General features: G+C 50.5%; 7 protein-coding genes across 7 annotated transcripts; 1 reads left to right on the forward strand and 6 right to left on the reverse strand.

Annotated features, from left to right (window-relative positions):
- Positions 1–367: 367 nt before the first annotated feature.
- Positions 368–3,170, reverse strand: M438DRAFT_103789 (uncharacterized protein). The gene has a single exon (XM_029898655.1). It carries the CDS (start codon positions 3,056–3,058, stop codon positions 533–535), a length of 2,526 nt encoding a protein of 841 aa, XP_029757118.1. The 5' UTR covers positions 3,059–3,170; the 3' UTR covers positions 368–532.
- A 15-nt stretch (positions 3,171–3,185) lies between these two features.
- On the reverse strand, positions 3,186–4,263 carry M438DRAFT_348526 (uncharacterized protein). Its single transcript, XM_029906165.1, has 2 exons — positions 3,841–4,263; positions 3,186–3,786 (listed from the first exon to the last, which is right to left on the reverse strand). The coding sequence occupies exons 1-2, from the start codon at positions 4,118–4,120 to the stop codon at positions 3,392–3,394; spliced, it is 675 nt and encodes a 224-aa protein (XP_029757054.1). The 5' UTR covers positions 4,121–4,263; the 3' UTR covers positions 3,186–3,391.
- Positions 4,264–5,136: 873 nt separating this feature from the next.
- Positions 5,137–6,172, forward strand: M438DRAFT_399594 (glycoside hydrolase family 43 protein; the record flags this gene model as incomplete). The annotated part of the gene is made up of 2 exons (XM_029909426.1): positions 5,137–5,463; positions 5,513–6,172. 2 exons carry the CDS (start codon positions 5,137–5,139, stop codon positions 6,170–6,172), a joined length of 987 nt encoding a protein of 328 aa, XP_029757055.1.
- Positions 6,173–6,488: 316 nt separating this feature from the next.
- Positions 6,489–8,493, reverse strand: M438DRAFT_408437 (putative P450 monooxygenase). Its single transcript, XM_029909953.1, has 2 exons — positions 6,854–8,493; positions 6,489–6,780 (listed from the first exon to the last, which is right to left on the reverse strand). Exons 1-2 carry the CDS (start codon positions 8,158–8,160, stop codon positions 6,576–6,578), a joined length of 1,512 nt encoding a protein of 503 aa, XP_029757056.1. The 5' UTR covers positions 8,161–8,493; the 3' UTR covers positions 6,489–6,575.
- A 302-nt stretch (positions 8,494–8,795) lies between these two features.
- On the reverse strand, positions 8,796–11,192 carry M438DRAFT_358477 (putative vacuolar segregation protein; the record flags this gene model as incomplete). Its single annotated transcript, XM_029907257.1, has 7 exons — positions 8,796–9,407; positions 9,459–9,622; positions 9,670–9,910; positions 9,967–10,311; positions 10,366–10,750; positions 10,799–11,022; positions 11,073–11,192. 7 exons carry the CDS (start codon positions 11,190–11,192, stop codon positions 8,796–8,798), a joined length of 2,091 nt encoding a protein of 696 aa, XP_029757057.1.
- Positions 11,193–12,129: 937 nt separating this feature from the next.
- Positions 12,130–13,912, reverse strand: M438DRAFT_280745 (MFS general substrate transporter; the record flags this gene model as incomplete). The annotated part of the gene is made up of 4 exons (XM_029901185.1): positions 12,130–12,740; positions 12,793–13,184; positions 13,236–13,809; positions 13,843–13,912. The coding sequence occupies 4 exons, from the start codon at positions 13,910–13,912 to the stop codon at positions 12,130–12,132; spliced, it is 1,647 nt and encodes a 548-aa protein (XP_029757058.1).
- Positions 13,913–14,476: 564 nt separating this feature from the next.
- M438DRAFT_280670 (uncharacterized protein) lies at positions 14,477–16,201 on the reverse strand (the record flags this gene model as incomplete). The annotated part of the gene is made up of 1 exon (XM_029901178.1): positions 14,477–16,201. One exon carries the CDS (start codon positions 16,199–16,201, stop codon positions 14,477–14,479), a length of 1,725 nt encoding a protein of 574 aa, XP_029757059.1.
- Between the last annotated feature and the right edge of the window lie 125 nt (positions 16,202–16,326).

Below are 16,326 nucleotides of genomic sequence, written 5' to 3' on the forward strand. Positions count from 1 at the left end.
AGGCCGAGACAGGGTTATACCCATTCACAAGTGCTGCTGGGGTCGATATCTTTCACGACAGCGGCAATACATATTTGAATTTGTATTAACCTTTTTGAGCATAATCTGTTAGTTCATCAGAGAACATTTCACCAGTCTAGATGATCTAGGATCACAGATGATTGAGTAAAAGCATTGTCAAGTATTCGGTATTTGCGAGCCCAGACACAGTGGCCAGGACACAGAAAACGAGTAAATGGAGGAGCCCATCACATCCAATTGAACAGAGATGAGCAACAACAACAGTGAGGTAGACAAGGCACTTGAAGCAATGAATTTTGAAGATGGAAACGTGAATCAGTCGAATGTTCGCAACTCGACAGGGTTGGCCGTGAAGAAAGTCAACAAGTGATCAAAGGTCACGTTTCTAACCACAGACTCAAACAACAAACATATCTCTGTTGTAAAACAAGATCGGAAATAGGTGTGGAATAGAGGTATAGTAATTATTCATAGCCGTGTACAAGCAACTCTACTCGTGGTGTGGACAGCATTAATCATCCTCAATATCATCATCGCTCAGAACGAGCTTCTCAACCGCATGCTCGACTGGTATCTGTAATCCTCCTCCTTCAGTCTCGGCTTTGGGCTTTCGCTGACCCTTTCCTTTCCTAGCAACAGAAGACTCGATGTCTGGACGATCAGTCCATTCTGATTGCTGCATGTCAAGGTCATCGTCTTCTCCCACATCCAGAGCTGCATCGTCGAGGGCAGTAGATGTTGAGGTCAATGTCGAGATACGTGTCAAGCTGTTCATGCCTGAGACGAGATGCTGTGGTATATCCTTCTGCCGAGGCAATATCTGAGCAGCGTAAGGAAGACGCTCGAGAAGTGTTTCGGTCCTTGCAGTGGAGCTCAGAATGGAATTTGAGAGCGGCGTAGTCGCACCAATGTCATCGCTATTGTTTCCTGACGAAATGGCCGACGTCTGCTGGCGCTTCCATGCCGCTACGCCTTCTCTGTCTGCGGCGGCAGAATCTGAAGTCTGACCTACCGCTAGTGTATGCATCGTTGATATCACGCTCTCTAAAGTGCCCTCGAATTCTTCTTTCTCCTTCCACAGCTTCGAACTCGACGGAAAGAACATTTTGAACTCATCACCACGCTTAGCTGACTTCCCCAACCCTGCTAGTCTGTTCACTGGACTTGGTAACCAAAACAAAATACCACGAACTGCAGTCTGGAACGATATGTCGTCCTGACGAAGGTTGTCTTGGGCAGAACCGGAGGATGTTCGTGTTCCGAAACCAAAGCGATCACAAGATAGCATGTCGAAATCCGAGAGAGCGTCGATGCAGCCGTTGAGTGAGTCCATCGCATCTTCGCTTGATGACGATCCGCAGGACAAGACATAGTTCTCTTGAAGTGCTCCAACGAATGTTGAGGTGTCAGTACCAACTTCGTCGATCAAGTCGTTGGGATCATGCTCAGGGACCTTCGGTTTTCGATGCTGGGGAAAATATGTTGGAGGCTGAGGAATCGGATTCGGAGGGTTGATACGTTTATTGTAGACGACTCTGCCAACAGCATGAAAGATACCAAGACTGCTTTCGCGGTTGCTAATAAGTTTCAAGGCTTCTTGCTCTTTCCTTGTCAACGAAGGCTCGGCAGCGCGACCTTTGGGTTTCGTGAAAGCGACTTTCGTAGACCAAGCATCGCTATTATCACCGGCAAGGCAGAGGAACTCGAGAGAAGAAACAGCACTGCGTATATCACCAGTCTCGGCCAAGTGCTTGAGAACAGCAGGACCAGGTGCAAAGCGCCGACCTGTTTTCCGAGACTCCTTGATCACAATGGCGTCCAGCGCTTTGATGAGATATGTAGGAGCAATGTTGTTAAACTCGATTGGCGCAGTTTGAGGGTGATTCAAGATGGCGGGCCCGAGCAGACGGTGAGCGGTGAAACTGTCGGCTGAGGCAGTCGTGGTAGAGAGCAAGGCTTCTGAGACGACCATGACCATTGGTGTAGGATTCGATGACGAAGGTGCAGCCAGATACTGTAAGATTGTGTTTCTGAATGTCTGTAGAGCAGGCGAATTCCTAGCAAAGGTGTTTGGAAACTCTTCGACGAGCATGATCTGCTTTCCGTGCCCCTGCTTGACCGGCTCAGCTTTTTGGGCTGTGCCGTCACTCCTGACCAGATCTAGGCCAGCAAACTTGCCACTTCTAAAGACGAAGTCCTCGAATTGGCTCGAATACGAGGTGAAGGCACTGCTCGAGGTATCTGTGCCGACAGGGCTCTTCCACTCGATTATCTCGATTGCCATCTCTTTCGCCAGAAGACTGACAGTGGTCGTCTTTCCAGTGCCAGCAGCACCTTTCAAGACAAGCAGTCTTGGCCTCGCGCGTTCAGACAGAGCGGCTTCCAGGACACTGCGAACATCGGTAATCTTCCTTTTGTGTACGGCGAGTTCGGAGATATCGACAGGCGCATATCGTTCGGTCCACGGTCTTGTGTCAGTCGTGACGGGGGCGGCTGTCGAAGGGACTCTAGTCCCACCAGAGACTTTGCGAAACTTTTGCGAAGCTGCTGGCAGACCGTCTCCATTGGTGTCGTCGACACTGCCCTTGTTCAACTTTCTCTTGCGTAGCGTCTGTGCGACTCGGGAGGGCTGGGACAACGAAGCAGCATCGTCGGCAGAGATGTCGTCCTCGATGTCCTCCTGTTTCGGGGCAGCGTTGGCAGAAGCTGTGGGCGTGGTTGAGTCTTGAGACGAAGGCTGTTGTTGTTGTTGTGTAGCGGCATTGAAGAAGGAGAAGATGGACTTGTTTGCACGTTTGGGCTGCGCTTCGGCGACAGATTTGGTCGATTGGCGACTTTGTCGTGGCTTGGACGGCGATTTGGTAACCTTCGTCTTGGTGGCAGTCGATTTTGAGCGCGAAGCTCGTCCAGACTTGATTTCAGCTGGCTCTTCCTGTATGACTGTCTCTACGTCGGCCTGAGGAATGGTCGCAGAGTCATCATCGTCGTCTGAGGAGAGGACTATTGCTTTGTTCCGGCGGGGACGGCCTTGCCCCATACTGCCTGAAGAGTCGTGTAGAGTGTAGTCGCATTGGTCGTCCGCAGAAGTCGACAGATTCAATATCAACTCATCGCCAAGTCATGATGCACATGTTGGAGGGGAAAGGTCGAGACCTCAGGCAACAACCACTGGAAGCAAAGCTTTGGCCCATGACGCGTTTTTGCTTGCGCTTTCACGTGCTGTGGACGCAGTTGCCGATTTGGTCATTGATTGTTTGCTCTGTCTTTGGATTTCAGCTACAAACATGTTTATGCTTTTCAATTCTTAAAAAGGCGTCTGATTCACAGCATTTTTAACTAGCTCTTATTTTCATGGCCTTTTTCGATTGAGCTATCGCGTAACATTGCTGATGGCAGTCTCCATCCACAACTTGGTATATTGTCTGTGCAAGAACTCGATGTGTGGCGGCATGGGCTTGCCAGTTGCCTTACCGAGTCCTTGGTAAAAGACGCTCTTCAGCTGGAACTCAGCAACACCCTCGGCCTCCTTGATCTCTGCTCTCATCTCAAACAGTCCATCGCTGGGTCTGACTTCCATCTTGCGGGGTGAATCACCGCAGCGCACGATGATGGATTCGGGAGTCTTGGTAAGGACCTCGAAGTGGTCGGTGATCTGGGTGCCTACGGGGTACTCAGACTCTTGCAAAGCTTTGGTGTCCCATAACTGGCTTTCTGTGTCGGCATCGCGGTACTTCTTTTCCAAGTATTGGCGTTGGTATGCGTAGCCTGCCAATCCATGTTAGCGAGCTGTACAATATATACTGAAGCGTAGTGACTGACCGAGACCTCCCCACACGCCAGCGCAGAACTTCTCAACCAGCTTGCCCTCCTTCTCAAGGTATTCCGGCTTGATCTGGCTCAGCGGCACCTTACGCACACACAAGTCGCTCATTGTGGGGTTCTGATCGGGGTTGTTGCGAGCAAAGAAAGTCGTGTTATAGATGTAGTCGTTGGACGACATGGGCACGAAGCTGGACTTTCTCGTGTAGAGAGCCCATCCTCCTGCTCCTGCTACTGTGCCGTATGCAGTGAGCTTTGACAATGTCTTGATCACGCCCATGGTTGTCTTGTGTGTGTGAGAAGATCCGTGGTGAATGCTGTCGTTGAAGCTCGAGTGTCTCGGAATAGCGAAGAAGTCGCTAAGGTTGTCGCGTGTTTGTTCGAGGGAGAGAATTGCACAGCCGGGCAGAGATGCAGCGAGTCGGCAACTGACCAAGCTCACGCGACGGCTGAATTGACCTGCGTCATTTGCCGACGACCCGAGGCCGCTCCTTCTACGGCAGGAAGGCCGAAGCGAAGCGGGCCCGGTGCGGGGCAGTCGGCGTCAAATAGAGAATCGATTTGTCGACGTCGACCAGCAACTTATCTTGATATGCCAGCGAACAGCACATCATCTCTATACAGTGTCGCGACATTCTGGAGGTATGGCGAAAGGTGTTGATCATGGTCATATCGCGTAGATCAAGACTTCTACCTCCAGGCTCGAGTCAAGCTGTACATGAACGGACTCTGCATAGATCGCCCTTTCGCTTCTTGAATATCGAATCACCTCCATGCGCATGCGCATACCGAGCACGCGATGGATGAGTTTCTTGACGCCATGCGATAAGAGGCTTGATTCACTCTTTCGAAGGAGGGGAAACATGTCAGCTTGCTCAGCTCGACGGCATACCGCCTTGTCTTCCCAGCTGTCATCGGTCAATCGGAACATAATCACGAGCTTATGTGTGTCTTCAACGTACCTAAAGACATAGCTCCAATACTCGGAGCTGGGCGCAGATCTTTCGAGAGAAAAAATACTGCGCACGATGCAGAGGCCCATCTCCTCCTCGGGAGTCGAGTAAGCTCGCTCGAGCTCGCGAACTTTTGGTATCTGATGATGACATTGCATTTTGCTGATCTTAGTGGGAATTGAAGTATGGAGATACTTCCTGTAAAAGTCTACAAAGCTCTCATGCCTCGCTCTTACCTTGTCTCTGCTTGTTTACAGTCCAACCTTAGATTCTGGTTCCTCGACGTCTTCAAGATACTCAACCTTACCCTCGCGATCTATACCTCAATATACATACATCAGATATGGCTTCATCCAAAGCATCGCTCTTTTTAGCATGGACGGCTTTCCTACCATCTTTATACGCAGCTCCTTTATTACAAAAACGATCCGAGTCTGGTCCTTATATCACAACCGATTTCCCTGATCCGTCCATCCTCAGAGTTGGAAGCACCTGGTACGCATTTGCTGGACAATCTCTATACGACTACAAGAGCACACACATCCAATTTGCAACCTCAACAGATTTTGAGACGTGGACGCTACAACCGGGGAATGACATGTTGCCAGATCTGCCAAGTTGGGTAGACTCTTCAAAGGATCATATTTGGGCCCCAGACATCAATCATTTGGTAATTCCGCTTGGGGTTCGTGTGCTCTTCATCATCTAACAAGAATCAGGATGATGGCAGATTCCTCTTATATTTCAGCGCACCTACGTATGACACCAATGCTCCTCATTGTATTGGCACTGCAATCAGTGACTCTATCGACGGCCCATACACGCCACATGAGACCAGTTTTGCCTGCCCTGCTGATCGAGGAGGCGCCATCGATGCATCTGGTTTCCGAGATGCAGATGGAACCCGGTACGTCGTATACAAGATCGATGCCAACTCGCTCGGGCACGGCGGGACTTGCAACAACGGAGTCGAGCCGATCGTGCCCACACCTATCCTTATCCAACAAGTCGAGAGCGATGGAGTGACAAAAGTTGGCGACACATCCGAACTCATCACGAATGACTCCCCTGAAGACGGACCGCTTGTTGAGGGACCTAGCCTTATCCATTCTGGCGACACATATTACTTGTTCTACTCCTCCAATTGCTTCACCACTACAAACTACGATGTCGCGTACGCCACCAGCTCATCACCCACCTCTGGCTTCACGAAGCAAGGAACTCTGTTTGGAACTGGCTATGGAGGTCTCAAAGGTCCCGGTGGAGCAGACGCCGCATTTGACAACAGCCACTTTGCCTTTGCCGCGCAAAAGGGCGATGGAAGGAGAGGCCTGTACACGGCTCAGATTACACTCAGTGGGGACAGCGTCTCCGCATAGAACACTCTAGGAACAGAATGTGGTCCCTAGCTTACACCCATCGACCCCTGATATTCACTTTTGTCGCGCGAACAAGCGAAACCAACTCACCCTCGGACGATACCACAGTGCCATGTCCACGACCAAACGTATACCAGATATCAGCGCGACTGAGCAAATAACCTTACTAGGTACATCTTACGCATACGTCTCTCGCTAACCGACTCTCGATGTTATTCCTAATGATTACCAGCCGACCCGATTGGCTTCCTCGACTACGGCATGCCTTGCACTGACACTCAAAGATCACAAATACTCCATGTATCTTTTTAAACATCATAATATTCTTCATCATAAGACCTAAGATACACATCCAAATATCCACAGATATCTCTACCTCCCCCTTCCTTCCACTCCACACTTTTCAAACATTCCTCCTCTTCATACCAACCCAACACTCCAAAGGCTTCCTCAAGAATCCTTCTCTCGTCTCCAATTCCTTTTGATATAATTCGAAATCGTAATTGCGGAAGACGGTGGACACGATCAAGGCCAATTCCATCTCTGCGACGTTGCGACCCACGCAGGCGCGAGGACCGTAGCTGAAGGGGATGAATGCCGATTTTTGTCTATTCGCACACTTTTGCATCAGCTTTTTTGATTTCATCTTGACTAGGTGAAGGAAAAGGGGAATACGCTTACAGTTCAGTCACTTTCTCCCAACGCTCGGGGACGAAGTCGTCGGCGTCGGGACCCCAGATTTTCTTGCTGTGGTGCATGGTATACGCCGGCACCGAAAGTACGGTTTCGCCGGGGAAATGTCTTCCGCAGACTTCTGCACCTTGGGGAGGAACCACTCTGGGCAAGCCTAGGGAAGAAGTACTGTGGATGCGCATGGTTTCCTTGATTACGGCATCCAGATAGGGCAAATCTTTCACTTGCTCGAATACGGGGACTTGAGTGCCTTGAGGAATTGCGGCGTCCAGTTCCTGTTGCAGTTTTTTGACCACGTGGGGGTTGGCTAGGCAGTGGTAGAGGAGAGCGCAAGAGGTGTTTGAGGTTGTGTCGCTGCCGGCGATGAGTTGGGTCAGCGCTTCGGCTGTTAGTTCTTGACGGCCTAGTTTGTTGCCGTGTTCGTCTTTTCCTTCCATGAGGCGGGCAAGCAGGTCGACGCGGTCGATGTTGTCGGCATTGTCTAGACGTTGCTTTACGCGTGCTACGGCAATGCCGGCGAGATTCTGTACAGCCTGTACGCCCTTTGTGAAGAAAGGATCAGGGAGATAGGCAGCGTAGGGCTTAATCCAGGGCCAGCAGCCGATTGTGCCCGAGACTTCACCTCTGCGGTTGAGGACTTCGATGGCAGGAGCGAATTTGGGAGGTGCGTCGGGTGACTCGCGGATTTCGGCGATATCAGCGCCCTTCTCTAGCATGCCAAAGGGAGCACCGAAAGCGAGATCGCCAATAATGTCAAAGGCTGTGTAATTGAACCACGTCAGGGCGTCGAATTTGGCATACTTGCCGTCAGCCATCTTGGCCATCTTGTTCCACTGCGCTACCAACAAGTCGAGGTTGTGATGCATGTATTGCTCGAATTGGCCAATGCTCTTTGAGCTAAAGGTGTGGGAAACAGTCTTTCTCTTTCTGGTGTGCTCGGCGCGGTCGCGTGTGTTGAAGAGGCCGCGTTGGATGCTGACAAAGGCGTCATAGTATTCGCTCTTGAGGAAGCCAGTGCCGTGGCCGTAGACGATGGGGATGGCTTCTGGGTCTGCGATGGAGACGTGGTGAGGTTGGATGCGGACGAATGTGCCGAGTTCCTTGTGTGCAGCGTCTACAGCGAGGTACCGTCTACCTCGGCGGCATTGGTACATGAGCCAGAGGTTGGTAAAGGCTGCCGGGAAGGGTGAAGGTACATCGCGGATAGACCAGTTGCGCAGGTAGGGAAGAAGGTAAAAGAGGATTGGGATGGCCAGCAGAGTGTATGGTGTAAAGAGGAGCTCGACGACACCCATCTTGACTGTTTGATCAATTGCTCGACTGGACTAAAAGAAGAAGGAAAGTCAAACAAGACTTGGCTGATCTCTGTCGACTTACAAGAAGGTCTCGACTACTTATATCAGAGAGCAGGCAGCTAGAAGAGGGGCATCGTGACCCTTGGGCCTTGGTCGACTTGACTTGACTTTCTACCACTCCACCATCCCGCATCCTTGGCGGTTCGTCACTGTGCAAACGTGCATGGCTGTCTCTTCCATCAGCCAAAGGTCAGCATCACTCACTCCCCCAGTTCCCATCACCCTCTCGCACCGCTCGTTCCGTTCGTTTCTCCTCCGGAACCGCATCAAGATACGGAGAAGATGGAGTTGATTCTGGTGCAAGAAACGCGGGGATCTCTCTTCCGATTCTGGTTTTCGGAAGTGCTCCGTGCGCTCGGCAGAGCTATCAATCATCTTCGGCTTCCTCTCTCACCAACCATTTCTCAAGACATAGCACAAAACACCGAACTTCGGGCAATGGCAGTTATGACTGTCAATTCTGGCAGTTGAACTTCGCTACACTTGTATGCAGCCTTTCGATTCTTGAAAATCTCATGCCGACTCAACCTACTATCTCGTCAATCATGCCACTAATCCTCCTCGCACCGGTTCAACTAGTAGACAATCTCCTTGTAACCCTTGGGAACGTCTCTTCTGTTGTGACCTGTGCCCTTCCAACTACCCCAACCGCCCCAACTAGGGGTCCATCCACCAAAGCCACCGTGGCCCCATGCTCCACGATGTCCACCCCAGCTGCCTGCCCAGTAGGTTGGTCTGCCCTGAACCTCCAGTACGCTGACACTAAGGTTGGGGAGACTAAACTTGAAGACACCACCAGCTGATGCCTTGATGGTTGTGTTTGTGGACTTCACAACCTGAGTACCAACGTTGTTGTAGCTGTCTCCGCTGGGTGCTGTGAGGATACTCAACGTAGCAGTGGCGCCTGCGGACACTCCCTTGAACGAGACCGAAACTGGTACGTCTGCTGTAGCATTGTAAATGGCTGTCTTGAGCATGTGAGATCCAGTCTGGTTGTTGTAACCGGCAACATAGTAAGCAGGTCCAAAGTTGCCGCCCGTGGTGGGCAGAGTCTCTGTAATCAAGTGATTGCCGAGAAGCTGGAGCATGTGCCAGCTGGTTGACAAGACATCCTTTGTGGTGTCTGCTGTGAAGCTGATCATATCTGGCACCCATTGGAAGCTGTTCAGGTTTTGCAGAGTAGGAGCCTACGACATCGTCAGCTTCTGGATTTCACTGCTAACCACACATGAGCTTACGTATGAGGCTCCGATGATGAAATCAGAGTTCCGTTCGGCACCAATGAGGAAGACTGCTTCAGCAACACTGCCAGTCCAGGACGGGAAAGCCAATCTGGTCGCGCCCGATGTCCAGTCAACAGAAGCCATGCTGGCGTTGTTAGGCTCGATGACGGCGTATTCACCTGCTCTGAGTTAGCTGTGTCACTGCGAAGCTAATGTCTCGTCTTACCAATCAAGATGGGGTGGCTTCTGTTGTAATGATCGAAGAGGCCAAACTCTCTGACAAAGTTGTCAGGTCTCGAGTACTCATGGTAGTCAAGAGAGATGTGATCAGGAATGGGGTCGACGGTCGGTGTTGATCCGATGATGGTGATGTCAGGATAGACTGCCTTGATAGCTTCGGTGAACATGGGAAGACGGTAAGCAGAGTAACTGGCATTGCCGCCACCAAGATTGTCCTCGTTGCCGATCTAGCCAATGTATTAGCCCGGGGATATTCGAATTTAAGAGCATGAGAAGAGTTCACCTCGACATAATTAATTTGGAAAGGCTCAGGGTATCCCAAAGACGCTCTGAGTGCACCATACTTAGTACTGGTCGAGCCCATCAAGAACTCGAGTTCATCAAGAGCAAACTGAATCCAGACACCGAGCTCAGACTGAGGAGTCACAGGTCCACTCAGGTAGAAGCCGTCCCAAACAGCAAGAATGGGCTCCAACTCCAGATCTTGACACCAATGCAAGTATTCAATAAGACCTAAACCATCTGTGTTTTGGTAGCCCCAAGTACCGGGTCGGCCAGGTCTATCCTTGAGAGGTCCGATTGTCTCGTTCCAGTACCAGAGGTATGGTGGGTCATCACCTTCAAGATTCTGTAAGACATCAGTGTATGTTTTCTCTAGCGGAGGGTCGCATCAGAAACTTACGTTTCCACCTGGGAACCTAAGGAATTTAGGGTTGAGCTCTTTCAATGCCTCTGCAATGTCTTTGCGGAGACCATTGGGTCTGTTCTTATAGGTGGGAGGGAAAAGACTGATCAAGGTGAAGTCCAGCGAACCACCAGTAACACCAGATTTCTTGAAGGTGAGGATGAACGAGTTGTTCGAGTTTTGAGCAGCAGAGGCAGGGGTAAGGGTGAAGTTGTGTTGGATCCACTCGCTCGAAGACGCCTTGGGTGGAACTTGAACACTGGCAAGCGTTTCTTTGGTGATGTCGGACTTGAGAGAAGCCGTGAAGCTGCCATCGTAAGATCCTTTGACCCAGAAAGAGCCAGTGTAGTCTTGGACTTCAACTCCAATGCCCCAATATCCACTGCTATATGTAAGTCCTTGTACGATATGGAAGCTCTGGTGGTCCTACGTGTTCGAGAATCCAACGTCTCCACTGGAAGCCTTCGCAACTGCAACGTTCATAGAGGTTGGAAGAGCACTAGAGAGTGGTTGAGACAGATTCTTGAGAGATAGAGTCGTGCCTCCCACAGCGGAATACCCGAGTAGAGTGGAAGGGTGAACTGTGTTTCCCTGGAAGGCTCTGTTGCGGATGAGCTCGGCATAGATGCCGCCGTCACCAGAGAAGTTAATGTCCTTCACAGATCAATTGAGACTCGGGAGGTGTTTGAATCGAAGCAACATACCTCGAACATCAATCCATACTGTAGGGGTGAAGTAGCATTACCGCCATTGGCAGCGACCGTAAGATCCAAAGCATTGGCAGAGGCAACAATGGCCGCTAGAGCGATACCAGAGAGCCACATTTTGGTAAGAGATGAGAAGCAAGATCTCGGAGATGGCGATAATTTTCCAATGGAAGGCAGCTCTTGCCTTTTATACTACCCCTCGCTCCTGCCATGTCCCAGCTCTTCGGCAATATGCTCATCAGGCAACATCTCTGATGATTTGCTCAATTTTATCCTGGCTTTGCGTTGTCAATCCATGTCGATTAGTTCTAGCCGCAATTGCGTCTTGCATCAATGCATAGTACGGGTTGCCGGCAGGGCCGTGCATGTATCTTCTGCATCTCGTGATGCCATTGGCGATCCAACAGGTGAGACCTTTAGACCATGCCCCTTGAGTAGAATCAAGGTACAGTATAGAGATGTGCGAAGTCAATTCAAGTTGAAGAAGATCGTTCGAGAGCTTATCGGTATAGACTCTTGATTGATCATGCATGGGATAGACTTGAATAGATAAAGAGGATTAGCTATCAAGCGCCTGCAGTATGAACTACGCACTGGATGGAATTTCTTCATTTGAGGTCGTCTCGAGGCACCCCGCGCGGGGTGTCCCCGCGGCACCGTGTGGGGAGGGGTATAGAGGCCGGTGGGTGACGACCTGCATGAGAGCTCGTACAACTCTCCAAAACCTGTCTGCGACCTTGCATCTTGAAGCCTACTTGTAGCTTAGCTCATTGTGAGGTCTAAGTCGCATTGGAGACACGCATCTTGTATGCATGATTTAGCCTAAACCTGTCGCCCGTATACTGATCTCCCCCTTGCATGCAAGTTCCAAGACCGATAAGCACGCGGAAGCAAATAACGTGGTGCTTTTTGTTCATTTTTGGAAGGTATTACCAACTCTGCCGCCAAGCATGAACGAGAAATCTGGGTAAATTTGGTCGACAATTGCCATGACATCCTGGACCTACGGCGACGGACAAACTATACGACTAGCCTAAAAGCGGACGAGAACGGATCAGTTTTCTCTCTGGGATAGCCACTCTCTCCACTTGGGTGCGCATCTCCGTCTCCAGGACTTTCCGAACATTGCCATGGGGATAGCGGCAAGCATGGAGCAGAGTACGCAAAGACCAAAGAAGAGAAAGGCATATCCGTAGCCAGCTGCCTCGATAAACGGCTGAACGCTGTAGCTGATCGCAAAGTTGATGCAGGATGAACAGATGGCAAGAACCACGACCAACTCACCACTTATGCCAGGGAAGCACTCCATAGCATAGGTGGTGGCGATAGAGCAAGCGGAGACCTGGTGAGCAATCATGCAACCAACGCCAAATGCGATTGTCATCCAGTGAGCTCCTGTCTGAGCTCCCCAACCATACATCATATAACCAATCGCGGCATAGACGAACGAGAAGCACAAAGTCCACAGGCGCATCTCAGGCTCTTTCACACCACCATTCCTGCGTGCGAGGCGGAGGACGATTTGGTCAGACAAGACGCCAGTACCCCATCCTACGAAGTTGCCGACAAGAGCAGCAAGGAATACGAGGCCGGTAGATGATGTGCTCCAATCGTATGGGGGCTCTGTTAATATCTCGGAGATAGTATTGAAAGAAACGATGCCAGCTATCAAGAATTAGTACTGCAATATGACGGAGAGAAAATCTGGTAAACTGACCGGTACAGCCGAAAGCGAATATGCAGCCAGAAATGACTACATTGGGAAATAAGAAGAGGGCGAACGGACGACGGAAGTATTGCATGTAGGTAGTCTTGTCCTCTGGGAAGTACACCCAGAGCTTCAGCTTCTGTACGTAGGTGCGACGAGGGTAGTCGCGTTGTTGGACGTTGTGAGCTTTGGAACGGACTGTAGTGACACGGCCGAGATTCTTCTTGTCAACATCTTTGCCCTCAGTGGCAGACTCGGTAGGGCTTGAACGACCTTCGGTGACAGGAAGGACCCCTTGTATCGTCTCAAAGATGAATCTGGGAAAAATCGTTTCCTCAAAGGTGAAAAACAGCAGAACCAATACACCAGCGTCAATCATTGCGACAATATATTGTGTCCATCTTGGGAAACGTGTTAGCGAAAAACATTGTTGTGGTAGTGACATAGCTTACCTCCAGCCGAGTTGATCTGAGATGATACCGCCAGTAATTAAACCAAGAATACTGCCAAGTTGCTGGCCGAACAAGTAGAAAGACAGCATCATACCTCGTTCGTGGGCAAAGAAGGTATCGAAGACTGAAAGTTGAATGACGGCTTGATAAGCACTGGTGCCGACTCCATTCAAACTGTTTGATAGAAACCACTGAGCGGTACCATGAACACGGCCCTGCCAAACGCCAGCCATGCAGCAAATCAGCGTAGTGAGAAGAAATACTGGTCGTCGACCAATCTTATTCGCCGTGCTGCTCCACCAAATGTTGCATAGGCCGAGCAGTAAATAGTTCAGCGCACTGCCTCCATTCATATTCACGAGAGAAACTCCAGTATCCTCTGAGACGGTCGTCCATGCGGCACCGAGAGTGTTCTCTCCGAAAGAAAATGCACACGCATAAAGGGCCAGTAGAAAGAGCTGATACCACTTCTTCCATCTAGACCAAGTAAGAGGATCCGAACCGCATTCAGTTGGGCGTGGTATGAGGACAATATCTGAGCTGCCTTGGTGTGCAGTGTCAAGGTCGTGGTTGACTTGGGATGGTCAGAAACAATTCAGTAGGACACGTGAGGCTCTCTTACCATCTACGAGTTGTTCGGTGCCAGGCACATCGAGATCATAGTCTCGGGTGGGCATGACCAAGTATTACTGTATCGTAGACGTAGGGTTGATTGATTGAGAGTCGAATGCATCGATGGTAGAGGACCGCATGCCCTTTTATGGCTGGCTGGAAACCGCCTGCCAGAGATTCACCTTGAAGATAGTCCACATGCTCACGACTGATGTAACGATGTTCCTCTGATAGAAGGGCGTTGCTGCGGAGAAGTTGAAGGTACAAGCGAGGCCAATAGGATCGCAGACCTATACCTGATAAGCTTTAGCCCCGGACGTCAACCCGTGTTGCGCAACCACGGCTGATCCCTTTTCTGGGGTAGAGATAGGCCACCACGATGTCACGCTTTGTATCTCGAAAAGCAACAATATGAAGGTACAGCCGATCAAGCGCTTCGAGGAACGCAGAGTCGGTATGTGCAAAATATACGAGGAGAAGGTCCAACCAGCGTGTGGATGTCATTAGATGGTCTGAATAGCTGCCCCGGTCGGTTTGAGAGATAGGCAAATTCAACCGCAGTGCAGTGACCCAATATGGAATACGCTCAGATCGTATCCCATCAGAGCGATGATTGATTAGTCCGGCTCTCAAGCAAGGCTCATATTGCCACACAATGGAGCGACATATCGCTCCCAGTCGTTTTGACCTTTCTCGTATCCTTCCGGTCGGAGGTCAGAAAAATCATCATGGCCTCTTGCAAGCCATACCTGCTCGATGACAGATCTTGTTTTGGTGACGTTGGTAATCGAGCCGCTTAAGCGATCCAGAGCATACAAGACGAAAGGTCGAGCGTGATTTGGTACATCGTTAGAGACATCGTTTTTGCTCGACCACTCAAGATCTTCCATAGGATCGAGCTCAACAGCAGCAACAAATAAAGGCCAGCTCAAGCCTGCAAGTACTCCGTGCTCGAGAAGAACAGAAACTAGGCGAAGTACCTGTTGTACATGTCCAACAACAAGGGGCATTGCAGGGGTTGCACCATTGAGAGCGCAATGAAGATATAGCTCGGCCGCCATTCTCTTCAGCTCGGCGGAGAGTGAGAGAATATCATCTTCTTCGTCAAAGACTCTCTGCCTCAAACTGCAAAGTCGGCGCTCTAGGGATGCTGCTTGGTATTGGAACTCGGGCAGAAGGCTTACTTCTGGTCGTGATCGATGTCGGCGGCTCAATTCTGTGATCTCGCATAAGATAGAGACAAGCCCAGCCGAGCAGCCGAGCCAGGCGTCTGTGTCTTCGCCCTGCGACGTCCAAAAGTCGCTGCCAAAGATAGGCTCTTCTCCACAAGCTGTTCGTCCGATCACGTCCTGGAAAGCGAAGTACTTTTCGGCAAATTCGACAAGCTCGTTGGAAGACTGCCCAGAAGAGGGATAGAGCTGAGCATTTCTTCTCACGCGAATCAAATCTCGAGCTCCCTTCAAATGGACCACCCAGCGCTTATCACACTCGTTGATGATTTCATATTGACAGAGAATCATCATGATGACTAGTGTCTCTGGATCCATGGCAACTTGGAGGGCATCTTCAGTGGCAAGCCTTCCTCTCAGAGTCCGAAGAACGTTATGTCCAAGCTTGAGTGATGTCGAACGGAAAGCAGTGTCATTCTTTGATCTGTGGCATGCAGCGAGCGCAAGCAAAGCCTCCAAGACAGCGGGCGATGATGTTATTGAGAATGGCAGGATCAAATTGGCAAAAGGAGACTTGTTGACAGAGCTTGGAACAGTAATCGGACAGATTTTGTCCAGGTAATACGAGAGTAGGCTTGAGTGCATTGGGCTAGGCAGATCCGGGAGCATTGGTGGTGAAGAGGGTATGAAACTGTGGCGAGGCAAGAAAACAGGCTGTCTGGCAGAAAGCCATGGTGAAAGAGAAGCAGTGCTTAAGGCATCGTCTCGGTCATTCGTACGGACGACATCCAAGATTGGCGAAGCTTCTGATGCGATGGCCTCCAGAGTAGTCAGCTGCTCAACGTTCCCTACCGTGGCGTTGACAAAGCTGTATGAAAAGATCTGAGGAACTTGGATCCATGATACCTCATCATCATTGACATGTATGCACGGCGAAGAAGCATTTGCTTTCTCGGCAGACTTCTTAGTCCACAATCCAGCTCGACCAAAGGCTCGCCCAGCACTGGTATAGTCCTGCTCCCACTTGAGCTTGATGCTCGTTTCACAATCAAATCCCTTGGCGCGACATTGACTGCAGATTGGTTTCTGCTCGTCACACCGGACTTTGCGAGCGCGGCATTTGTTGCAGCCAGTCCTGTTACGCTTTCGCGGAGCCTCCTGGGTATTCAGTCGTTTGCGGGGCATGGCTGATTTCTGGTTTGAAGGAGGTGGGCCTCAGACATGATGCCCTATTCGGTAGCACGATAGGGCGATTGAAGGTCCAAGGAAGGTCCAAGTCAGCTTTGTCGCGCGATTACTGAAGGCGTGAT

The sequence above is a fragment of the Aureobasidium pullulans genome (assembly GCF_000721785.1).
Source record: "Aureobasidium pullulans EXF-150 unplaced genomic scaffold scaffold_22, whole genome shotgun sequence".
NCBI classification, from domain to species: domain Eukaryota; kingdom Fungi; phylum Ascomycota; class Dothideomycetes; order Dothideales; family Saccotheciaceae; genus Aureobasidium; species Aureobasidium pullulans.

Excerpts from the sequence above, each read along its gene's own strand:
- M438DRAFT_103789 (XM_029898655.1), bottom strand. The coding sequence starts at position 3,058 with ATGGGGCAAGGCCGTCCCCGCCGGAACAAAGCAATAGTCCTCTCCTCA.
- M438DRAFT_348526 (XM_029906165.1), bottom strand. The coding sequence starts at position 4,120 with ATGGGCGTGATCAAGACATTGTCAAAGCTCACTGCATACGGCACAGTA. Across the intron at positions 3,787-3,840 it reads TGGCGTGTGGGGAGGTCTCG|GCTACGCATACCAACGCCAA; the intron begins GTCAGTCACTAC and ends ATGGATTGGCAG.
- M438DRAFT_408437 (XM_029909953.1), bottom strand. The coding sequence starts at position 8,160 with ATGGGTGTCGTCGAGCTCCTCTTTACACCATACACTCTGCTGGCCATC. Across the intron at positions 6,781-6,853 it reads TGGGAGAAAGTGACTGAACT|ACAAAAATCGGCATTCATCC; the intron begins GTAAGCGTATTC and ends GTGTGCGAATAG.